Raw genomic sequence first — 19,430 nt, 5'->3', positions numbered from 1 at the left:
CACTGGCCCCCATCAGGCTGGAGCAGTCCAGGGGCCTGGGCTGTTCTCCTAAAACAAACCCAGCTCTTAAAGCAGAGGAGTGGCAGGAGCGAGGGTGGTGTTGTCTGACAACGTGCACGGTTGGGGTCTTTGGTTTAAAAAAAAAAAGAAAAAAGAAAAATGAGAAGAAACTACTGACAAGAGATGCCCAAGCTCAAGGCTAAAGAGAAGCAGCTGCTGTGGAGGGGTGGGTGACACCACGCTCAGCCAGGCCCCTGGCATGGGGCACACAGGTGTCACTGCCACACCTGGCTTCCCACCTCTCCTGGGTGGGGACAGGGGCAGCCCTGGCCAGCCTGGAGAGGAACAGAGAAATCCACCACAAAACACCCTGCGAGGTGGCTGGGAAAGCCAGCCCTGGGGTGAGGATGGGGCAGGGATGTGGCCTCTGTCACCACATCCTCCTTAGGAGCTGTGTCCCCACAAGCTGTGGGGCAGTGGCAGAAATTCTCCCTCGTGGAGGGAGGGCAGGAGGCTCTTCCCTTGGCTGGCCGTGCGGAGGAACTGTCCCAGCTCTAAATGTAAACGTTGGAAGCTCTGCTGAGCAAACCACCCGTGGGTGCCCCGTCCTGCAAGGCAGAGGAAGAGGAGGAGCCCTTGGTCACTGAGTCACCATTCAGCACCCACCTCCCGGGGTTCCATGAGCCAGCTGTGCCAGGGAAACCAAACCAACTTCTTGGCAGTCAGTAAACAACAAACCCCACCATGAACATACAATAAAATAGGGTTAAAAACACATGTAGTGTGGAGAGCATGTGACTTAACCAAACTGGCTTGAAATGAGGTTTCTGTAATGCTAAAAAGTGGCAACATGGTGTGGTAACCCATGGATATTATTGCAACAATGCAATTCTGTTATCAGCATCGAATGTGGGCCTAGCAAGAGAATGTCCAGTGTTTTCTTTGGTGTATGGTATTAAGAGTACAGAGCCCGTGTGCCTCAGCACAACACAAAACTTCTACACCTACCAGTGGAAACAGCATGAAACAAGCCAGTTTGCTATGGCAAAACTGGGTAAAGATTCACAACCAAATCTAAACCGAGAGCAATTTGCTGTGTGAATTCCCTGTCCGTGCTGATAATTTGTATTAAAAATATGGCAACAGAGATTAGAAAACATGTTAAAAATGCATAATTTTCATGTCCTGAATGAAAAAAATTTAGAAATACGTATTTTTGCATTATGCAAGACAATTTAAAACACACACACACACACACACAAAGGAAAACCCTGTAAGGAGTTAAGAAAGTGGGAACTGCATTTGCACCACTGTCCAGAGCGCGCCCTGAGCAGCCTTCCCTGCGCTCACCCCGATCCAAACACTCCAAAATCTGCATCTTCTTCAGAAAGTAGAGCTGGAGGTTGCTGGGTCCTTTTACAATCCTCGATGCAGGCAGAACCAAGACACAAAGCGCCCTCTCGGAATCCAGCAGGAGCACGGAGCTAATTTACAAAACGGGGCTGTCACAGTCATCTTGGGTAAATAAAAAGGTTTTCTCCGGTTTACAAAACACAAGTCTGACCTTTCCTTTGTTCCAGGCACTACTTAACTGAATAGGTAAAGGCTGACTACAGCACAGCTGGGGAGGGGTTCCTGGCACAGGTTCCAGCCCCCGTGTGCCGCTAGCGGTGCCCGGTGTAGGCTTTGAGCCACGAGGTGACGGAGGCGGCGGCGGACGAGATCATCCCGCCCGCGCTGCTGCTGGCGATGGGCTGGGACATCTGGGTGCTCTGGCTCTGCAGCATCTCCACCTGCTGCGAGGGGATGTCACAGAACCTGGGGCTGGGCAGGTTCTCCCAGTCCGTGCCCAGGTCCGTCTCCTCGTCACTCACGTGCTCGTCGCCGCTCTCGTCCGTCTCGCCCGCCGCGCTGGGCTCCACGAACTCCATGGAGTCCTCCAGGTCAGCGCTGATTTCAAAGGGGCCAGACCTGTGGGTGAGGACACGGTGCCCTAAGTCCCTGTGCCCTCTCACCCCACAGCACCCTGCTGGGCCACGTGCTCTGTCTCTATCAGCTGGCAGAGAGAACTTTGTGTCCCCACGGAGGTAACAAACGCTTGGCTGTGGAAGGGACAGGGCTCCGGACCACGGGGCAGGAATGGTGGGAGAGCAGTTCTGCTCTGGCAGGGATAGAGAAACACACAACAGGGGAAGTACTGGTGATAACTCGGGGCTCCACTGGTGGGAATCTTGGCTTGAGGTGGAACAGCTTTAATTAACACCGGCCCTGGCCAGGCCGAGAGAGCTCAGCTCTGTCAGGCTGTACCCTGCAATTCACAGGTCTGGCACAACTCACCAGTGGAGACTTCCCACTCTGCCCCAAGCAACACCTCAAGCTCTTTCTCACTCTGAGGCTGCCCAGAGAGGCTGAGGGGTCTCCCCTGGGGACACTCCAAACCCCACCACACAGAATCACGGAGTGGGTCAGGTTGGAAGTCACCACGGTGGCTCATCTGGTCCAATCTCCCTGCTCCAGCAGGGTCATCCCAGAGCACAGGGCACAGGATTGTGCCTCTGGAATACCTCCAGTGAGGGAGACTGCACATCCTCTCTGGTCTCTGCTCAGGGCTCAGTCACTGCACAGGGAAGTTCTTCCTCATGTTCAGGTGGAACTTGTGGCCATCAGTTCCTGCTTGTTCCTCTGGTGCCATTGCTGGCCCCCAGGAGCAGAGCCTGGTCTATCTCTGAGCCTTCCCTGCACACAGGGGCACGCAGGGCTGAGGGCCCCTCTCAGCTGAGCAGCCCCAGCTCCCTCAGCCTTTCCTGGGCAGGGAGATGCTCCAGTCGTGGGCACTGGCTCTGCTCTGAGCAGGGCCATGGGCTGGATCTCCACGGTCCTGCAGGGTCCCACCTGTGCTGTGACTCAGAGTTCCCTGCTGCCACTGCCTGGTGGGAAAAGCGATTGCATCCTGCCCCATCCCACTGCTTTGGGCTGCCTGTATTCCATAGGAAAAGGCAGCATGCCTGACAGAGTTCACTCCAAACTACAAAAATACCCTGTGAACATAAGCTAGAATTTGATGGAATCATGGAATCATTTAGGTTGGAAAAGACCCCCAAGATCACTGAGTCCAGCCATTAAACACAGTAACCAGCTAACACAGGCAAGAGTTCATCTAGTAGGAGAAGGAGTCTAAAGCAGTGATTTGTCATGGGAAATATTAATCCAGATAATTAAAGCTTGGTAAAATTATAAGCACATGAAAACAGCAGCATATAAAGGAGATTGTCAGGCAACCACAAGCTTAGGTATCTAAAGGAAAACAAAGAGAGCAGGCTGCTGCAAACTTTGCAGCCAGCTGAGAAATTAAAAGCAAACACTCCTCTTTCATAATCTGGAAAGGAATGGGAGCACTGCCTCCTGGCAAAGCCTTTTGCTTAACAAGGCAACACAAGAAGGAGTCATCAGGGTTGAGGCCAGAAGGGACCATTAGATCATCTCCAGTGACCTCCTCTCCAACAAAGGCCACTGCGTCCCACCCGTTCTCCCTGTCCTGAGCCCAGCAACTCCTGCCTGATGACAGCATCCATTCCAGAAACTTATCCAGCCTTGAGAGGATGACAGAAGGAAACAGAATCCCCACCTTCATTCCTGTGGGTAATTAATGTCTCTGCTAAGTGCATGTGCCTCATTTCAGCCAGCTCAGACTCTGCTCCCAGTGGTGTCTGTAAAGTCATTCAGCAACCTGGTGGGTATTTTATCCAACTCTCCTGTGACCCTTTCTTTTACTCCCTGGACCCAGCTGATGCATGTGGAGCTCTGTGACACCTGCACAGGTGCCAACTGCAGCCCCTGGACCTTTTAGAGCAGCTGCTTTCCTTTAAGAACACAGCTCTCCATCCTCTGGGTATTTCCAGCACTCTATTTTCAGGCAAGCAGCAGCAAGCACAGATTTTTTTGTCCCAAATCTTTTACAAAGATGTGGCTCCCCGTGTCTCTGGGCTGAATCAGTAGGGATATATCCAGAGAGCACAAGGAAGTGGGAACAGGCAGCTCCTCTTAGTGGCACTGCAGGTTTTTGAATAAAACCAGACCCGTACAAGAGAATAAAGTGGGAAAGTAGATTTCAGAACATTGCTGTGTTTAAGGGGGCAATAAAACACCAGGCACAAACAAATATTCGTAGATTGTCTTGGGCACAAGTGACTTGTGTCTGGGTTATCCCAATGGGGAAATCAGTGCTATTTGCTTTCTTATATTTAACTTGTAAAAAAATAAATAAATTATTAAACCTGGTGCGTGCAAGCCAGAACTGACATTCTTTCCATCAACTGATGTTCTTTTTCTAAACTAAGACAACAGTTGTCTTTAATCTTAATTTACATATAAATGAGTATTATTTAAAGGGTCAACTTTGGTCTAGGCAGTTCATCGACTGGAAGTATTTTGCGAAAGGTTTGCCTGGGATTCCTTTCAGGGTTTGTATTACTGGATGCTCTCAGGTATTTGCATGTTGGCAAGGTGTGGGCAGGGTCACACTTGGAGCATGGCAAAGCTGCCTGGCATTTGTGCTGCTGTTCCCTGCAGGGAAGGAGTTCCTGCTCCTGGGTGTAGGGGAAATAAGTCCATCATCAACTGCAAAGCCTCCAGCTGAGCCTGCCATAGGCAGAAGCACAGCAAACACGTCTGTGAAATTTAATTCCCTACTCAGGAGCCCCTTTTCCTGTCTAGTCTTTCCTCCTCCTGGAATTACCCTGATTTCTGACTGATCTACAGGCACAAGAGAAGAGAATTTCCCTCATAAGTAACAAGGCAAAGGCATAAATTCCAAAGGGATTCAGCCACAGGAAAGTTCATATTTTGCTTTTCTTACCTGCCCAAGTTCTCAGTGTCTGGGCTGACCAGGTACATGAGGTTCCTGAGGGTATGCAGGGGGTGCAACAGATCTAAATTTACATGCTGACATGTGGAAGGGAAAAAAAACAAACAAACAAACCATGATCAGATCCTGAAGGAAACCATCAGGCACAGCTGATATTTCAAAAGCTATTTAAAGACATCAAATGTGCAACCCCCCTACCTGAGAGAAGCAGAGGTGAAGTATATTAGCATTCAGCTTCTTCACTGCCCGTGTGAACCTGTGTCTGCTGAGATTCTCTCCACAGAATTCACTGTTAAAACACAAAAACACAGAGAAAGCAAAATGCTGTGAAAATACACTCACTGGAGGCATCAGCATTCCATGCGCTGCCTTCCTAACAAAACCTGGAGTAAAAATCCTCGCAGTGAGCACTTGCTCAAAGTCTACAGCCAGTTCTAGAGTACTGAGGAGATTAATTTTAAACCTAGGAGGACTGTGAGTGTTTTATCAACAAGCTCTGCTTGCTCTGGTCTCACCAGTTTCCACAGGACAGGTGGTGTGAACTGTAGGGAACTCAGATCCACCAGAGCCAAACTGTTTCAGATCTCCTTTAAAACCCTGCATCCCTGCTCCCGACCTTTTCCTTCTGTGAGGGCTGAACACCCAAACAAAATCAAAGAATCACAAAATATTTGGGTTGGAAGGGATCTTCAAGATCATCTGGTTCCAGCACCCAGCCATGGGGTGGGAAAAAGCTGAAACTCTACACAACTTTTGTGCCCTCACTTTCACAGCCTCGATTTTAAAACACTTAAAAGAATCTCAGCAGCACATTTGGGACCCCTGGGAGTCTGATCTGGTCTGCAGCTCCTTCTGCGTAGATCCCAGCTGCTCCACACAGACACCAAAATTCTAACAGTGCTCTTTATCCCAAATGGGGTTTATACAGTGCACTCCTAGGTGTGTTTCCCACAGGTGTTTTATCCCACTGGGAATTACACTTCTGCCATGCCATAACACAGGACTTTTCCTACAACACAGGAGGCAGCAGAGCTGTTCAAGAGCTGCTGAACTAGGCTGGGACTTTGTGATGCACAGTGGGGTCCAGCAAAATGAAAAGTGCCATTCATGCACTGCTGTATGTCATCTCTCAATTGAGGATGCTGAATACATCAATTAGAGAAGTGTTATTTTCAACTGTGATGGTTGAAACTTTTACTTTCTCCGAGGAAGCAAAAAAGGAGGGAGAGACTGTTAACTGTTGTCTAAAATCCTGCTAGCCCCTCCCTCAAACAGCACAAAAACCCACGAGCCACCTATGTTATCAAAAGCTGCTCCAATTCATGACTTTGTTCCTCAAACTAAACTGATCTGAGGTCAATGATACCCCTGCTGTGTTTTTACTTGCCTGTTGCAGAGCTTCTTGGGAAGATTCACATCAAGTATGAGAGACAAAGTGTTAACGAGCTGAGTTGCATAGCACAGTGCAGCACTGATGGTATGAGCAGGGTTATTATGTTCCATATCTGAAAGAAATAAAAACAATGTGAAATCTTTATTTTAAATGACGCCTTGGTGGGTGTGTTAATATGTTCCTGGAATCTACTCTGGGATATGTCATTTCTAAGTATGGAGAACAGCCTGAATCTAGCAATCATTTCCAGTGAAATCTGTCAGAAGTTGGAAGAAAATACTAATTCTTGGAATTCCTGCTAAGATGATGACATGTGAACTGTGTCAAAACTGTGAATAATTAACTTTCTCTACTTCACTGTGCTGTGTATCCCAGTGAGCATTTCATGCAAAGGAACATTTCAGCAGACTAATCATAAAATCACAGAATGGTTTGGGTTGGAAGGGACCTTAAATACCACCTAGTTCCAACTGGGCAGGGAATCTTCTCCTAAAATCCCTACACTGCTATTTATTTCTGGCTTAGGGTGAGAACAAAGGGACCAGTCTGCTGCTCCTCAGTGCCTTCTGCTGGCACCCAAAGCTCCTGGAGCTGCCTAAAACCAGGTCTTGCCCCTTACCAGGTCCCTGTGTAGTCTTCTTCTCCTCCACCCAGTTGTAGTAAGCAGAGTAGTCCCCGTTGTTGGGGAGGATGATCCAGGGCCCCGTGATGCTGATGCTGGTGTCCCCGTTGTGGTCATCACACACCCACCTCCCGGACAGGTACGTGGTTCTCCGTGCTTCTGCCAGCTTGCTCACAGTGCTGGAGGTCATGGCATTGTCACTCTCTGAGGACACGTCTGCAGGGTCCCTGCAGGGCCCAGAAGGGGTTGGAAAGAAGTGGTTTAAAATAGAATCTAATGTGCACTTGGCAGGCACTGAGCCAGATTTCACTCAGGGCAAAGTGCTTGTAGGAACGCTCCTGCAAAACTCCTCAGTGCCAGAAGTACTTTCACTCATTCTGGGGCTTTTAATTGGCTATTTTTGTAGAATCCAGGAGTGGTTTGGGTTGGAAAGGAGCTTAGAGACCACTTCTGCAAAACTCCTTATTCCCAAAACTACTTTCATTTTTTCTGGGATTTTTAATAACCTGTTTTTGTGGAATCCTAGGTTTGGTTTGGAAGGAGCCTTATAGACCATCTCATTCCACCCTGCCATGGGCAGGGACACCTTCCACTAGACCAGGCTGCTACAACCCCTGTCCAGTCTGGCCTTTAACACTTCCAGGGCTGGGGAATCTGTATTTTAAGGAAGTTTAACACTGGACATGCAGCTCAGATCTCTCAGTGGGGAGATTCAAGCACCTCCAGATTCAGATTCTCTCCTGCACCTCTGTCTGTGGGTAAGAACAGAACTCCTCCTCCTCCCCACAGACCCTAAGGGAGCCAGATTGTTGGATCCCAGAAACCTGGGTTTTTTGAGCTTTCTGTGCTTTCTGGCACTGACCCCCTGGAGAACACTGCTTTTGACCTGAGGCCTTGGAGAAGGCTTCCAAATTTGAGAGATGGAGTTAAAGTCATGGGTGTGTATTTAAATAGAAATGTGTGATTTCACATGGTGAAGGGTTTTAAATTTGAGGTTTTTATAATATAGTAATAGTATGTAGTATATCTGGTATGGGATAAGATGGAGGATTTTGGGTGGTGTCTCCTTTTGGTGCTCATCTTTCTTCTTCATGGTTTCAGGCAGTAGTTTCTGGTTGTACAGTTAGTGCTGCACTGAGGGTCATGGGTGTTTGGTTATTGGGTCAAAAATATAAATAATAAAGGTGTTAATTCTCTATTGCACTGTTGAGCTTCAAGAAACCTTGTAGAAAGCTAGGTTCACCTCCATTTTGCTCACTTTCAGCTGGTGGCTAGTAGTGCTGCTGAACTTCCTGTACTTTAGATAAGATTTAATAAACAACCAAGCCTGAACACAAGAAAATTCGTTTCCTTTGTATTTTTTAATCCTGGCTATGACTGAAGACAGAAGAATCTTCAGATAAGCCACTAATTAAGTGGTGCAAAACACCACCCCTTTACACCAGACCACCTACCTTAGACTGACACAACTCCCTTCTGGGTACCTAAAGCCAAGCAAAATGCTCCCAAAAGGACAAGCCTGCCATACCTCATGCTTGTCTTCACCTCTTCCATGGGGAAGATGACCGAGGTGAGCTCCAGGATGTGCGTGCGCCGCAGGTTTGCCAGGTGCTCGTACTGCGTTTTCAGCTCGTAGGTTTTCTTCTCCACCAGCTCTCCCAGCTTCCTGTTGTGCCTCTGGATCTTCTCCTTCTTCTCCTGGTGCCTCTGAGCCCTGCGATAATGCTTCTGGTTCTCCTCTTTAATCCTCAGCAGCCCCTCTGTGTCTGTGAGAACAGCAGCAGATGTTATCCCTTGGAAAGGGAGCTGGGAGGTGCTTGTAGGAAAAGCTTGAGAAAAGCTTTATTAATATTTATGGAAAACAAGATCTATGGCAGTTTAAAACAGAAAACCCTGCTAAACTATTAACATCTTCCAGCTGCTCAGTGGTACAACTTTTTAATCTCCTCTGAAGATCTCCAAAGAGACTGCAACTAGGATTATTCTTTCCCTATCTTTTATCCAGTTATTTTTTGATTTGGAGCACAAAAGCCAAGATTTCCCAGTTTAATTAAACTCCCGAGGTAATCATCCTGACAGAAATAGCCTGACTGTACATGTTTGCATCGTGCTGGCCAAAAAAGCCCTGCCCTGCTTGCAGCCAAAATCAAGTGCAGATAGCATCTTGATTCACCATTTCTGGCACCTCTGCTGCTGTTAGTGTGGGTTATTTGGGCTTCACTCATGGATGTGCTCTCACAGCACTTGGATCCCAACGGTGCAGGCTCCTTGTTCCCACAGGGAACATTGGCTATCTCCCTTTCCACTCACAAAATAGGAACTGTGCTCACGTGCTGAAGTGCTGCAACTGCCCGGATTCACTCCACGTGTCAGGCACACTGAGGCTTGGAAAAATACCCTGCAAGAGCATCTTGAAGCATCCAAGGTTGGGCCTGATGATCTTAGAGGTCTTTTGCAACCTTCATAATCCTATCTGCTAATTCAGGTATAAAATAAGTGACTGTAGTAATGCTCCACAGAGAGTCAGCCACCTCTGTCTTTTAGAAGCACACTTTTAAAAGACTTCTTGTGCTCTCCCCAAATACGTGTTCAGCCCTAGTTTGAAGTGTGCCTGCCCTTGCAGACACAGAGGCTGCTCTCTCTGAACATCAGGAATTATTTCCAGTCATCTGATCCACTGCAATCCATGGTGTGTCTGGTAGGAAGGAAGATCTGGTATGTGGGAGATGCAAAGTCCCAAATTAAAGGAGGTGAGAAAAGCTCCTCCATGCAGATAAGAACCAACAATCCTCAGGTTTAGGTAATATAAATAAGTGACCCCTGTTAGAGGAGCAGTAGAAAAACCCACTTTTCTCTGAGCAATACCAGAATCCCAGAATGTGTCAGCTGTAATTCCTTTTCCTTTAAGCAGCTCTGTAACATCAACAGAAAATCAATTAACACTTGCATTCATATTCCCAAACTCTCCCTTTGCAAAAAGAACAGGGGACAGGAGGAGGAGGAGGAGAAGGTCCACCTGTTCAATTTTCACATTCATATTCAACTTGAAAGGCTACTTTTTCAGAGTGAGCTCCATTTCCTGCAGGTCCAGCAGCAATTATTCAGGAGCAGGGGAGACACTGCACTCACATTTCCTCTTTATCAATCCCAGTGCACAATCAACTGTCCTGCTCTCTGCACAGCACCTCTGCTTATCACCCAGTTTATGAGGTGACTAAAAATCTGTCCCCAGGAGTATTTCAGGACACCACTGTGTCCCACACACCTGCACTGCCTGATAAATGCAAGCCCAGGCACACTGATCTCTGCCCAGAGAGCTCTGCCAGGTATTTGCAAGCTTGTCTCCTTGAACTGCTCTGCACAGAAAGAGAGCAAACACACAGATTTTAAAACATTGTTTTAAGCACCACCAATTATTGAGGTCTCCAGGAGAACCAACTCCAAAAGCAAGAACCCAGTGTTCTAGAAATGGCTTTTATTTCTGAAAATTAAACTATGCTACACCCAAGAGCAGAGAAACAACCTTTTCACACCTTTTAATGTGGCCCAAAAGTGACCAAGTTGGATCCTGATCTGTTGGCTACTCACAGCTAGAATTCATTTCTGGTCTCTCTCCAAAAGCAACTGAGCTAACAGTAGGTTAGTTGGGCAAAAGTCAGCTCAGTTTTTATAGGTTAAATCTAATCAAATTCATTGTGAATCAAGATTAGTTGCAAAAGCTGCAGATAATAAATTCCACAGAAGAGTGGGAAACTGGAGAATTCCACTCCCTGGTTGGTTCTAACACTCTGCCACCTTCAGAGCAGAGCATTTTGAGGAAAGGTGACTAATTCCTTAAAGTCACATTGATTTCCTCTTCTCCTTTCTTCACAGGCAAAAGACAAAACTCATAATCTAATCTCCATAACAATAATCTTCTACCTACTGAAAAGCTTGGTTTTTTTCCAACTTCCTCTTCTCTAAAGCAAACATGAATTTTCTTAACTGTTCTGTTTCATTTCCAATACCAAGACTTTCCCCAGGTGATTTGCATCTTTCTTACATTGTTTAAATTGGACACCAGACTTCCACTGAAGCAACAGCAACACTTGGCACAGCAGGATAACTGCTTCCATCTTAAATACAGCGTTTATATTAGTTAACCCAGAAAGAGGCCTGAACCTTTCTGGAACAGCATGAGATTGGTAATTCTTACTTAATTTGAAATTCCCCAGATCCTTTCCTGCCAAATCCCACCACCATCCCCTATTCTGGGTTTATGTTTCTCTTTACAACAACGTGTACCTTGATTTTGTCCTTTTCAGATGATGCTGTCTATTTATCTGCACGATTTAAAATTTGATCCTGGTCTCCACAGAAGTCATTTCACCATCCAGCCTGGCTTCCTCCATTCCACCCTCTATTCTACTGAACTATTATGGGAAATACTGAAGAGAACTGGGCCAGGAACCGGCTCCTGCTGAGCTGCACCTGTCTCACCTCCTCAGTTTGACCAGTGTCACCACTCTTTAATGCAGCTTTTCTAACCTTTTGTGGTGACCTTGCAGGGGTTACACCCAGAGCAAATTTTGTTTGCTCACAAGACAGTTTCAGGCAGTGCCCAAATCCAAGTTACGTGCAGCTTCTGCTTCATCCTCCACTGCACCATTTCATCTCCTGATGAGGGGTTGATTTAACATGAAGATCATGACATAAATAACAAAACAGGGATTTGACATGAATATCACAACCAAGTGATGCCTATTTTTAACCACCTGATCTGTCAGTTACCCAGCAGAGCCCCCCAGGTCTGTAACAGGATGCCGTGTCATCACTTTGAGGTTCTCCTTTCCTGCACCCTTAGAAAGCAGGTACAGTTTTCAGCTTCATCAGACACCCTCACGTGTTCCCAGGACCACTTCAGCTTGCTCCTTGGGTTCCATAATGTGTAACTGCCTGTTTCCTTTCCTTAGCCTGAAGACCTCTCACAATGTAAAATTTAACCTGCTTAAGCAGCTGATCACATTTTCTTTGCAGGAAGATGAAGCAAAGGCAGCACTGAATGAATGCTTCAGACTTCTCTGCGCTGTTATTCGCTCTCTTCCCTGTTAACTAACACACTTGTTAGCTCCTTCACCTTTTCTTTATCATCCATTTATTATTCTTACTATCCATCCACCTTATTAATTGAAAATAATTTTGCATCTCAGCCTTTTTGATTTTTCACCCCAAGCCTGTGCTAATCCCTTATGACTCTTCTCAGGTTATTCCTCTGCTTCCACTCTCTGTATGACTCCTCTTGAATTTCAAGCCATAAAAATATCCCAGATTCAATCAATATGTTTCTGAATATGCTTCCTCTACTTCTCTTGCATGTAGGCTGTAAGGAGAGCTGCACATTCTCTTCTGAAAAACGACCCTGCAAATTCAGTGTAAAACAATCTAATGGGTTTCAAAAACTGAAGTTTCTGAATGGAGCCTACACTGTATTTCAGTGGCTTTTGCTCAAGTAGAATTTTCAGACAGGTGTGGGTTAAAATTCAGCAGTTTCACAGAATCTGTGACAGCTGCAGAGCTGTTTGCTCCTCTTTATCAAGAGGAAGTGATCAGAAACACTACACTGAATAAAGCCATCTCTAGGGACACAGCCAGAGTCACAGGCTGCTAAACATTTGCTCTTAAAGCTGTTGCAAAACCATCTCCATCCAGCTGAATAATGTCTACTGTTTGCTAATTAAAACCCAAGGATAAAAAGGCAAAAATCCACTCAGTGATTTGCCTCCAAGTTGATTTAGGAAGCGACGGTTTGGAAATTCACCATTTTTAAAAAAAACTAACGCTCAAATTCACCTCAATTGATTTTTCACTCTGAGGCACAGGGAGTTTTTCCACATCACAAAAGCACAGGCATTACTCACGTCTTGTCATTTCATCATTTTCTTTGCAAATGGTCTGTTTCAGCTGCTCAATCCTCATCTTGCAAGACATTATTTTCCATCTCTGAAAAAGAACATTCAGCAACTCTAGGGCACAAACGACTTCAAACACGCTGAACTAATGATTAGCAACAAAGCCAGCAGCTTTAGTGCAAAAGTAGCAGGATGCTCTTGAATGGATCAAACAATTAAATATTTCATAGAGTGTTTTGTGCACAGAAGAATGCCACAAACAAAATGAGTGCTTAGCATAAAGTCAATCGGTAAAATAAGTTATTGAATAAATATCTAGTGAGAAATGAAAAATTCAGACAGCTCAGAACGCTCTGCTGGCAGAGCCCATTTCAGTTTTGCTTACAACAGGGCTCTTTGGGAAAGCAACACAATGCCCTCAGGGTAAACTGTAACTTTAAACTATGAGATCTAGGAATTCAGAGAGTTTAAAAACCATGGGGACACTTGGAGCAACTCACCAGCTGATCAGTTATTTCTTTCCCTTCCATGGCCTTCAAAACACTAGAGGAAAAAACATGATTGAAAGTTTTATGACTATATGGACTCTATCTGTCTCCAGCAACAGTGTCTTAAAAGAGACTGTTTCCTTTTATGAGATCTCTTAGCTTTTATGTCAATTTAATAAATACAACTTACTGTTTTTGGAATTCTCTCTGTTTGGTTTTAAGATGCATCAGCCTTTCTTTCTTTTCTGAAAACCTGGAAGAGATTAAATTCTTTTATTGATATTTTGCACAATTACAGCACTGTAAGTTGTCTGAAAAAGATAATAAAATTGAAGTTTGGGGATTCTCCAAACCTCAGCTATCTGTCTTCATCTTGGGAAGTTAATGGCTAAATGTATAAAACTCTTGCAGAATTCTAGAGCATGTGTCTCACTGGAATTGCAACAGAATCTCTAAGCTGGAGAAACATCAGAGTGTTGAACTATCAAATAGCAAATTACTGCTGTTTCTAGATTTATAGCTTAGCAAGATCAGTATTTTGTGTGTTACAAAAATCATTGAGTACTTTAAAAACCTTCAGTCACTGGAGAAATTAATAGTGCTATCTCATATAGCCCATGACCCAAATGTCTGCTTCAGCTCTGCCTCACTGGATTCTAGGGTATGGGAACTGATCAGAAAGGAATTTTTTCAGGATTCATCCTCCTGTGTTTTCACCCTTTTGAGTATAGAGAAGCCACGTTCTGTCCCCCTTATTTTTCCACAATTCATTCTATTTTCCTCTGCAACAAGTAGAACTGACAATTCCACTCCAACAGAGCTGTAATATTTGCAGATGCCCCATTCCTGGGAGTTTTCAAGGCCAGGCAAGAAGGGGCATGAAGGTGCCCCTGCCCACAGAAGGAGTTGGAACTAGACAGTCCTTAAGCTCCCTGCCTACCCAAACCATGTGATTTTATGATTTTACCTTTGTTTCATGAATATTTAAGCTTTATTTAGAAAGAATAGTACACTAAGCCTTTCCAGGATGACATCTTGGATTTCTCTCTCTTTCACTCTGTGGATTTGATTTCAGGTAAAACTTCAAAATGCTTCACTTTTTTCCTTCAAGGGCTGAAATCTGAAAGCTTGGTGACTACCTTTGGATTCACAGCACGTGTAACCACCCTCCCAGATGACATTAGCATTAGAACAACAAAACCACTGGCTGCTGCTTCTGTAGTCAAGCAAAAGAATCTGTTTTCCTTCCAAAACAAACCAAAACCAAATGCAGGTGCTTGGCACAAAAGCCAGAGGCCACACGTGAGCTGGAGGAATGTGGTGCAACTGGAGCCCAGCTGCTCAGCCCAGCGCGTCCCTTCTTCCTGTGTGTCCTCACCCCAGGAGTCACCCTGGAAATGACAAAAGGCCCTGCATGAGCCTCCTGTTTACCACAGAGCAGTGAACACCTACTGCACCCCGACCTTTGGCTGCCACCAAAAATCCCCCGGCCCAGAAACACAGAGCTCAGCAGTCACACAGGGAGAACGCTGGAGTAATTTGGCAGTTCTTGGTTTCAGAGCTGACTGAACAGAATCACCCAATTCCAGTCCATCACATCAGTTGAAAACTTGAATGTTCTGTCAAAGAATACAGGAATAAATTAAGTTCTGACTGTGGAGGGAAGACAGAAATATTTGTGGAAGCCTGTAGAAACTCCAGCTCACCACGCACATCGGCAGCGATGTCAAACAGCTCCTACCAACTTCTCCAGCAGGTTTCTCCTAAGCAAACATTTCTACTTCTTTTTATAGCTCTGATTTCAATTGCATTGCATCCTGCAACTCATTTTGCTTTATATATCTTTAGCCTTTCAATTTGGCAAAGAAACAAAACTTGGGATGAATTATTATAGGAACTCCCATAAAATATAAACTGAGAGAACATCTTGAATTACCCATGAAATGTTTCTCTTTCCTCAAGTCTTATCACATTAAGGTGAGATTTTCTGTGGTTGCCTGGCTTATTTCCACATGTTCGTGATGAGAGAGAACCAACCAGAGAGAGGGGCTTCCTAATCTACAGGAATTGATTAATACTGAAGGAGTTGAGGGCACTATATTCACTATAACTCCCTTGCTGAAAGAAGTCACTCTTCCTAATCATAACCCATAGCTTGGAGAAATTAGCCAGGCTCAGATGTCATAATTACATTGTCTTTGGCTTTTGCCATCTGCAGACACACAAAGCAAAGCAATTCAGTAGTCTGGGAAACACACACTGAGACTTTATGCACATCACAGGCTGGAGGACACTCCCAGGAGGAAGAAGAACCTCGGAGCTGAGACCAACATCAAGATGTCAGCTTGGCTTTTGAATATACAGCACATTACTCATGAAAAGAAGGATGTCAGTGACTGTTTTACTGGAGGACTTCTGGACTACTCATCCTTAATTGTACCTCTCCTTAAGTAATTAATCTTAACAGCTCCTCTGTCTCTCCCTCACAGATATGGTGTGTCATTTATGCCAGACAGATGAAAAACTTCCAGTTTTACTGTAGCTTTTCTAAAAATTAGCACACAAAACAATCCCATGAAATCTGAAATAACTTGAATGTGAAATTATTTTGCCTTCATATAAGGAAAATACACAAAAAAAATTCTAAAAATAAACCACTCTTGGATACAAGGAGTAACACCTGGTTTCTCTGCATTTTACCAGGAAGATAATGATCCTTTTCCCTCATCTGCAACACTTCAAAAAGACAAATGGGAGGCCCAAGTGCCCCTAAACACTTCCACATTCTGAATTTCTCACAACGAGCCACCCACCCATGACACTCCTCCAGCACTGGATGATCTAAAATTAACCCAGGTACTACTAGAAGACATAAAATAAACAAATAAATAAGGGTGGCTGCAAACACCAGCTGAAAGGCAGCCTGTGCACTGCACCTGTCCCTGCATGGCTTTGCCCTGATGTGCCTGTCACCATTTCAAACGTCTCCCCCGCTCCCAGGGCTCACATCACAAGAAATTCAGAGCTATCCACAAAGAGCAAACGAAGAAAACTGACCTCTTTCCCACTCTTACATCAGTCATTCCAAATATTAGAGAACGCAAACAAAATATTTCAGGCACAGTTGAAACATAATCCCATTATCCTCGAAAGCCAAGCTTTTGTCCCCACACAGTGTTCCTGCAGCCATCAAGGATATTTAGGTTGTTAACAATGTGTTATTCACACAGGTGTGCTGTTCCTTTAATTCATTAAAACAAACTGGCCATTTTTAAATGAATTGTACTACTGCAATTCATTCATGGAAAAGTTCTGAGCAGCAGGAGAAACAAAGCCTGGGGAAATTGAGTGTGTAGGGAGGCCCCAGGTTAATTACAACAGCAGTAACCCCCAGAGATGGAACTGTGCTGTGATGTTCAGGCAGAGGAGGGGGGAAAAAAAAGACCCAAAAGGAAAAAGAAAAAAAAAAATAGATTTAATCCTTGCAGTTAAAAACCACAATGTAAATATACAAGAGCTTTTCCAGCCACAGACAAATGGGGCAATGAAAGCTTCCCAGGAGGATGCAGTGACAACTGTCAGACAGAAAATGTGAGAAGATAGAGAGGGTTTTCTCTTACACTGCTGCTTCTTTATGACTTCCTTTTTCTGATGGGCAGAGACTTCTTAAGCCTTGGTTAATACAGAACAACAGTGCTTCAACTCTAACAAAAGCTACAATTGGATTTCTATAATTAAACCTGATCTTTAGCCAAAAACTTAAGGCTGCAAAAGAGAGAGGAAAAAACCCAAGCTTGGTTTATGTTTCGAGCTCCATATCCAGTCTTTTAACAGAATCTGCAGAAAACTCCAAGCAGTCTCACACAACTACACATTTTCCACCTATTTTAAAAAGGCTAAATCCAGTTTGGGGTTCTACAGCACAGCTTCTTTATATGAAAAATGGGAAAGCCATCCAGTGACAGACTAAGGTCTCAGTTCTGCAAGCTGACAGCCTTTCCCCTCTCCCGTGGATGTTAATAGGTGAATGCCACCCCTGTCCCCTTGTTTTTGGGGACACAAGGAACCTCTGGAGCGAGGACACCACCACGTCCCGTGCTGCTTGCCACCTTCCCAAAATAGCTCCAGGCATCACTCCCAACAGCTGCTAACGAAGCAGCGATCGAGGCACCAAGAACATGGTGCCAGCCAGGGATCAGAGCATTCCAGACATGGCACCGGGGACTTTTTAAGAATCTGGAACGGACACGCTGTGAACAACAGCAATGGAAGAGCCGTCTGAGTCATATCATGAGAAAATTTGTTTATGGCCATACCACTCATCCAGCCTCCCTCAGGGAGAGCCAGTGCTCCAAAAGGAGCAGAATGGCATACAATAAACTCCAGTATTTTTTTGTAATACTAAAGGAGGGGGTGTCCACGTTTATGGGTATACACACGACGAAGTGTTTCGTTTTTTTCTTACACACCTTCCTACTTTTGCTTAACGGTTTAGAAAACAACTGTTTCAAAGGAGTGTTGCCGAAAACAACCCATTTGAAATACCACTGCACAGATCTCTGTGCCCTGAACCGCCTGGAGCTTGTGGGGCTACATCGACACGGACACATCTACAGCTGACTGAATAAAACTCGGGGTGATTGCTCAACTAACATAATTAAAACTCTTATTATTTCAAGGCTCCTACCCAGGGTCCTGCTGTGTCCGCCCCCAGCCCCGGGGTGGGCCCGGCAGCCCCCGGAGCTTTCCCCCGCCCACACCCTGAGCCCCAGGACAGCGGGAAGGGGCACATCCCGGCCCCCCATCCCCGACGCCGAAGCACAAAGGCCCAGAGCAGGGCAGGGAGAAGCCATCCCGTTCCCCTCAGCGCCGCCGGTACCTCTCGGAGTCGCGCCCGTCGAAGAAGACGAAGTCGCCGCTCTGCACGCACTTGGCGCAGGTGAGGCGGCGGCGCGTGGTGTTGCAAAGCGGGCACCGCTCCACCGCCACGTAGAGACCCTCGGCATCCTCCTCTGCTCGCGGCAGAGCCCCGTGCCCGGCGCCGCTGCCCCCGCCCGGCCCCGCGGGCTGCGGCCGGCGGCCGCTGGGAGCCGCCATGTTGGGCGCCGCGGGTCACGTGGGACGCTGTTGCCGGGCAGGGCATTGTGGGAAGGGGCGCTGAGGCGGCGGGCGGGAGCGGGGGAGGGCCGCGCTCCGCCGGGAAAATCCCAATGGCTCAGTCGGAACTGCGCCTTTTTCCTTCTGCAGAAGGAACGAGATCACCCCAGTTCTGCTCCCAGAGCGAGGAGGGTGTTGGATTCCGCTTCGTGGGGCTTCAAAGCGGGTAGCCGTGGCATAACCAGGCAGTAGCGCTGCTGTGGGGACTACGGCTACCAATCAAAGCAGGGCCGTGTCTTTGCCGTAGCATCCAAATGGCTTTGTCCAAGTAGCAAATACCGATGCGCATCCTTAAAACCAACGCAGGGGGATGTTGCCTCAACCCAGCCTCCACCGTGGAGCGACGACGAGGAATTAATTAAATACAGAGGATGAGTTAGGGTTGAGGAGAAGGGACCTTAAAAATCGTCCAGTTCCAACCTGTTGACCAAGAAAGGGACACTCCCCACTGTCCCAGGCTGCTCCAAGCCCCATCCAACCTGGCCTCGGACACTGCCAGGGATGGGGCAGCCCCAGCTTCTCTGAGTAGAGGGTTTTTCCTGAGAACTAATACTTCCCTAGCAGGAACCTACTCTCAGTTTGAAGCCATTCCCTCTTCTGCCTGTAGTGGGAAACACCAGGAAATTAGAGGAGACAGAATCCACAGAAGCCAGAAGAACTTAAGCAATATCCCCATATCCCCTTTCCCAATAGGAATACAACCACAACAAAACATCGCCCTACTTTTTTTTTTTTTTTTAAAGAGCAATTCCCAGCCTACATTTTTCCCCCATCCCAATGTTATCAAGCTCTTAAGCAGGAACAGCACTGCGGAGTTAGAACCAAGATTGTTTTTTCTAAGACAAGAGTTACCATAGCAAACATTAACTTAATCAGTAGCTCAGTGAAAAGGCACAGAGCCCATTTCTTATCTCTAAGGCTTTAGCTCTACTTCTAAAGAGCACTAATTTTACCACTGAAATCATGTGGCAAGCTCTTAAGAAAAACGTGACTTCTTGAAGAGGGTTCATCTTAGATA

At 46.0% G+C, this 19,430-nt stretch overlaps 1 protein-coding gene across 1 annotated transcript; it reads right to left on the bottom strand.

The window, feature by feature from the left end:
- Positions 1-1,089: 1,089 nt before the first annotated feature.
- On the bottom strand, positions 1,090-18,352 carry ATG14 (autophagy related 14). The gene is made up of 10 exons (XM_062494979.1): positions 18,135-18,352; positions 13,446-13,508; positions 13,268-13,310; positions 12,777-12,858; positions 8,408-8,645; positions 6,877-7,106; positions 6,252-6,369; positions 5,063-5,153; positions 4,856-4,941; positions 1,090-1,971 (listed from the first exon to the last, which is right to left on the bottom strand). The coding sequence occupies exons 1-10, from the start codon at positions 18,350-18,352 to the stop codon at positions 1,665-1,667; spliced, it is 1,476 nt and encodes a 491-aa protein (XP_062350963.1). The 3' UTR covers positions 1,090-1,664.
- Between the last annotated feature and the right edge of the window lie 1,078 nt (positions 18,353-19,430).

Source organism: Cinclus cinclus, chromosome 6, assembly GCF_963662255.1.
Source record: "Cinclus cinclus chromosome 6, bCinCin1.1, whole genome shotgun sequence".
Lineage (NCBI taxonomy): Eukaryota > Metazoa > Chordata > Aves > Passeriformes > Cinclidae > Cinclus > Cinclus cinclus.
The sequence above is the reverse complement of the archived record's forward strand: the minus strand, read 5'-3'. Positions and strand labels throughout refer to the sequence as shown.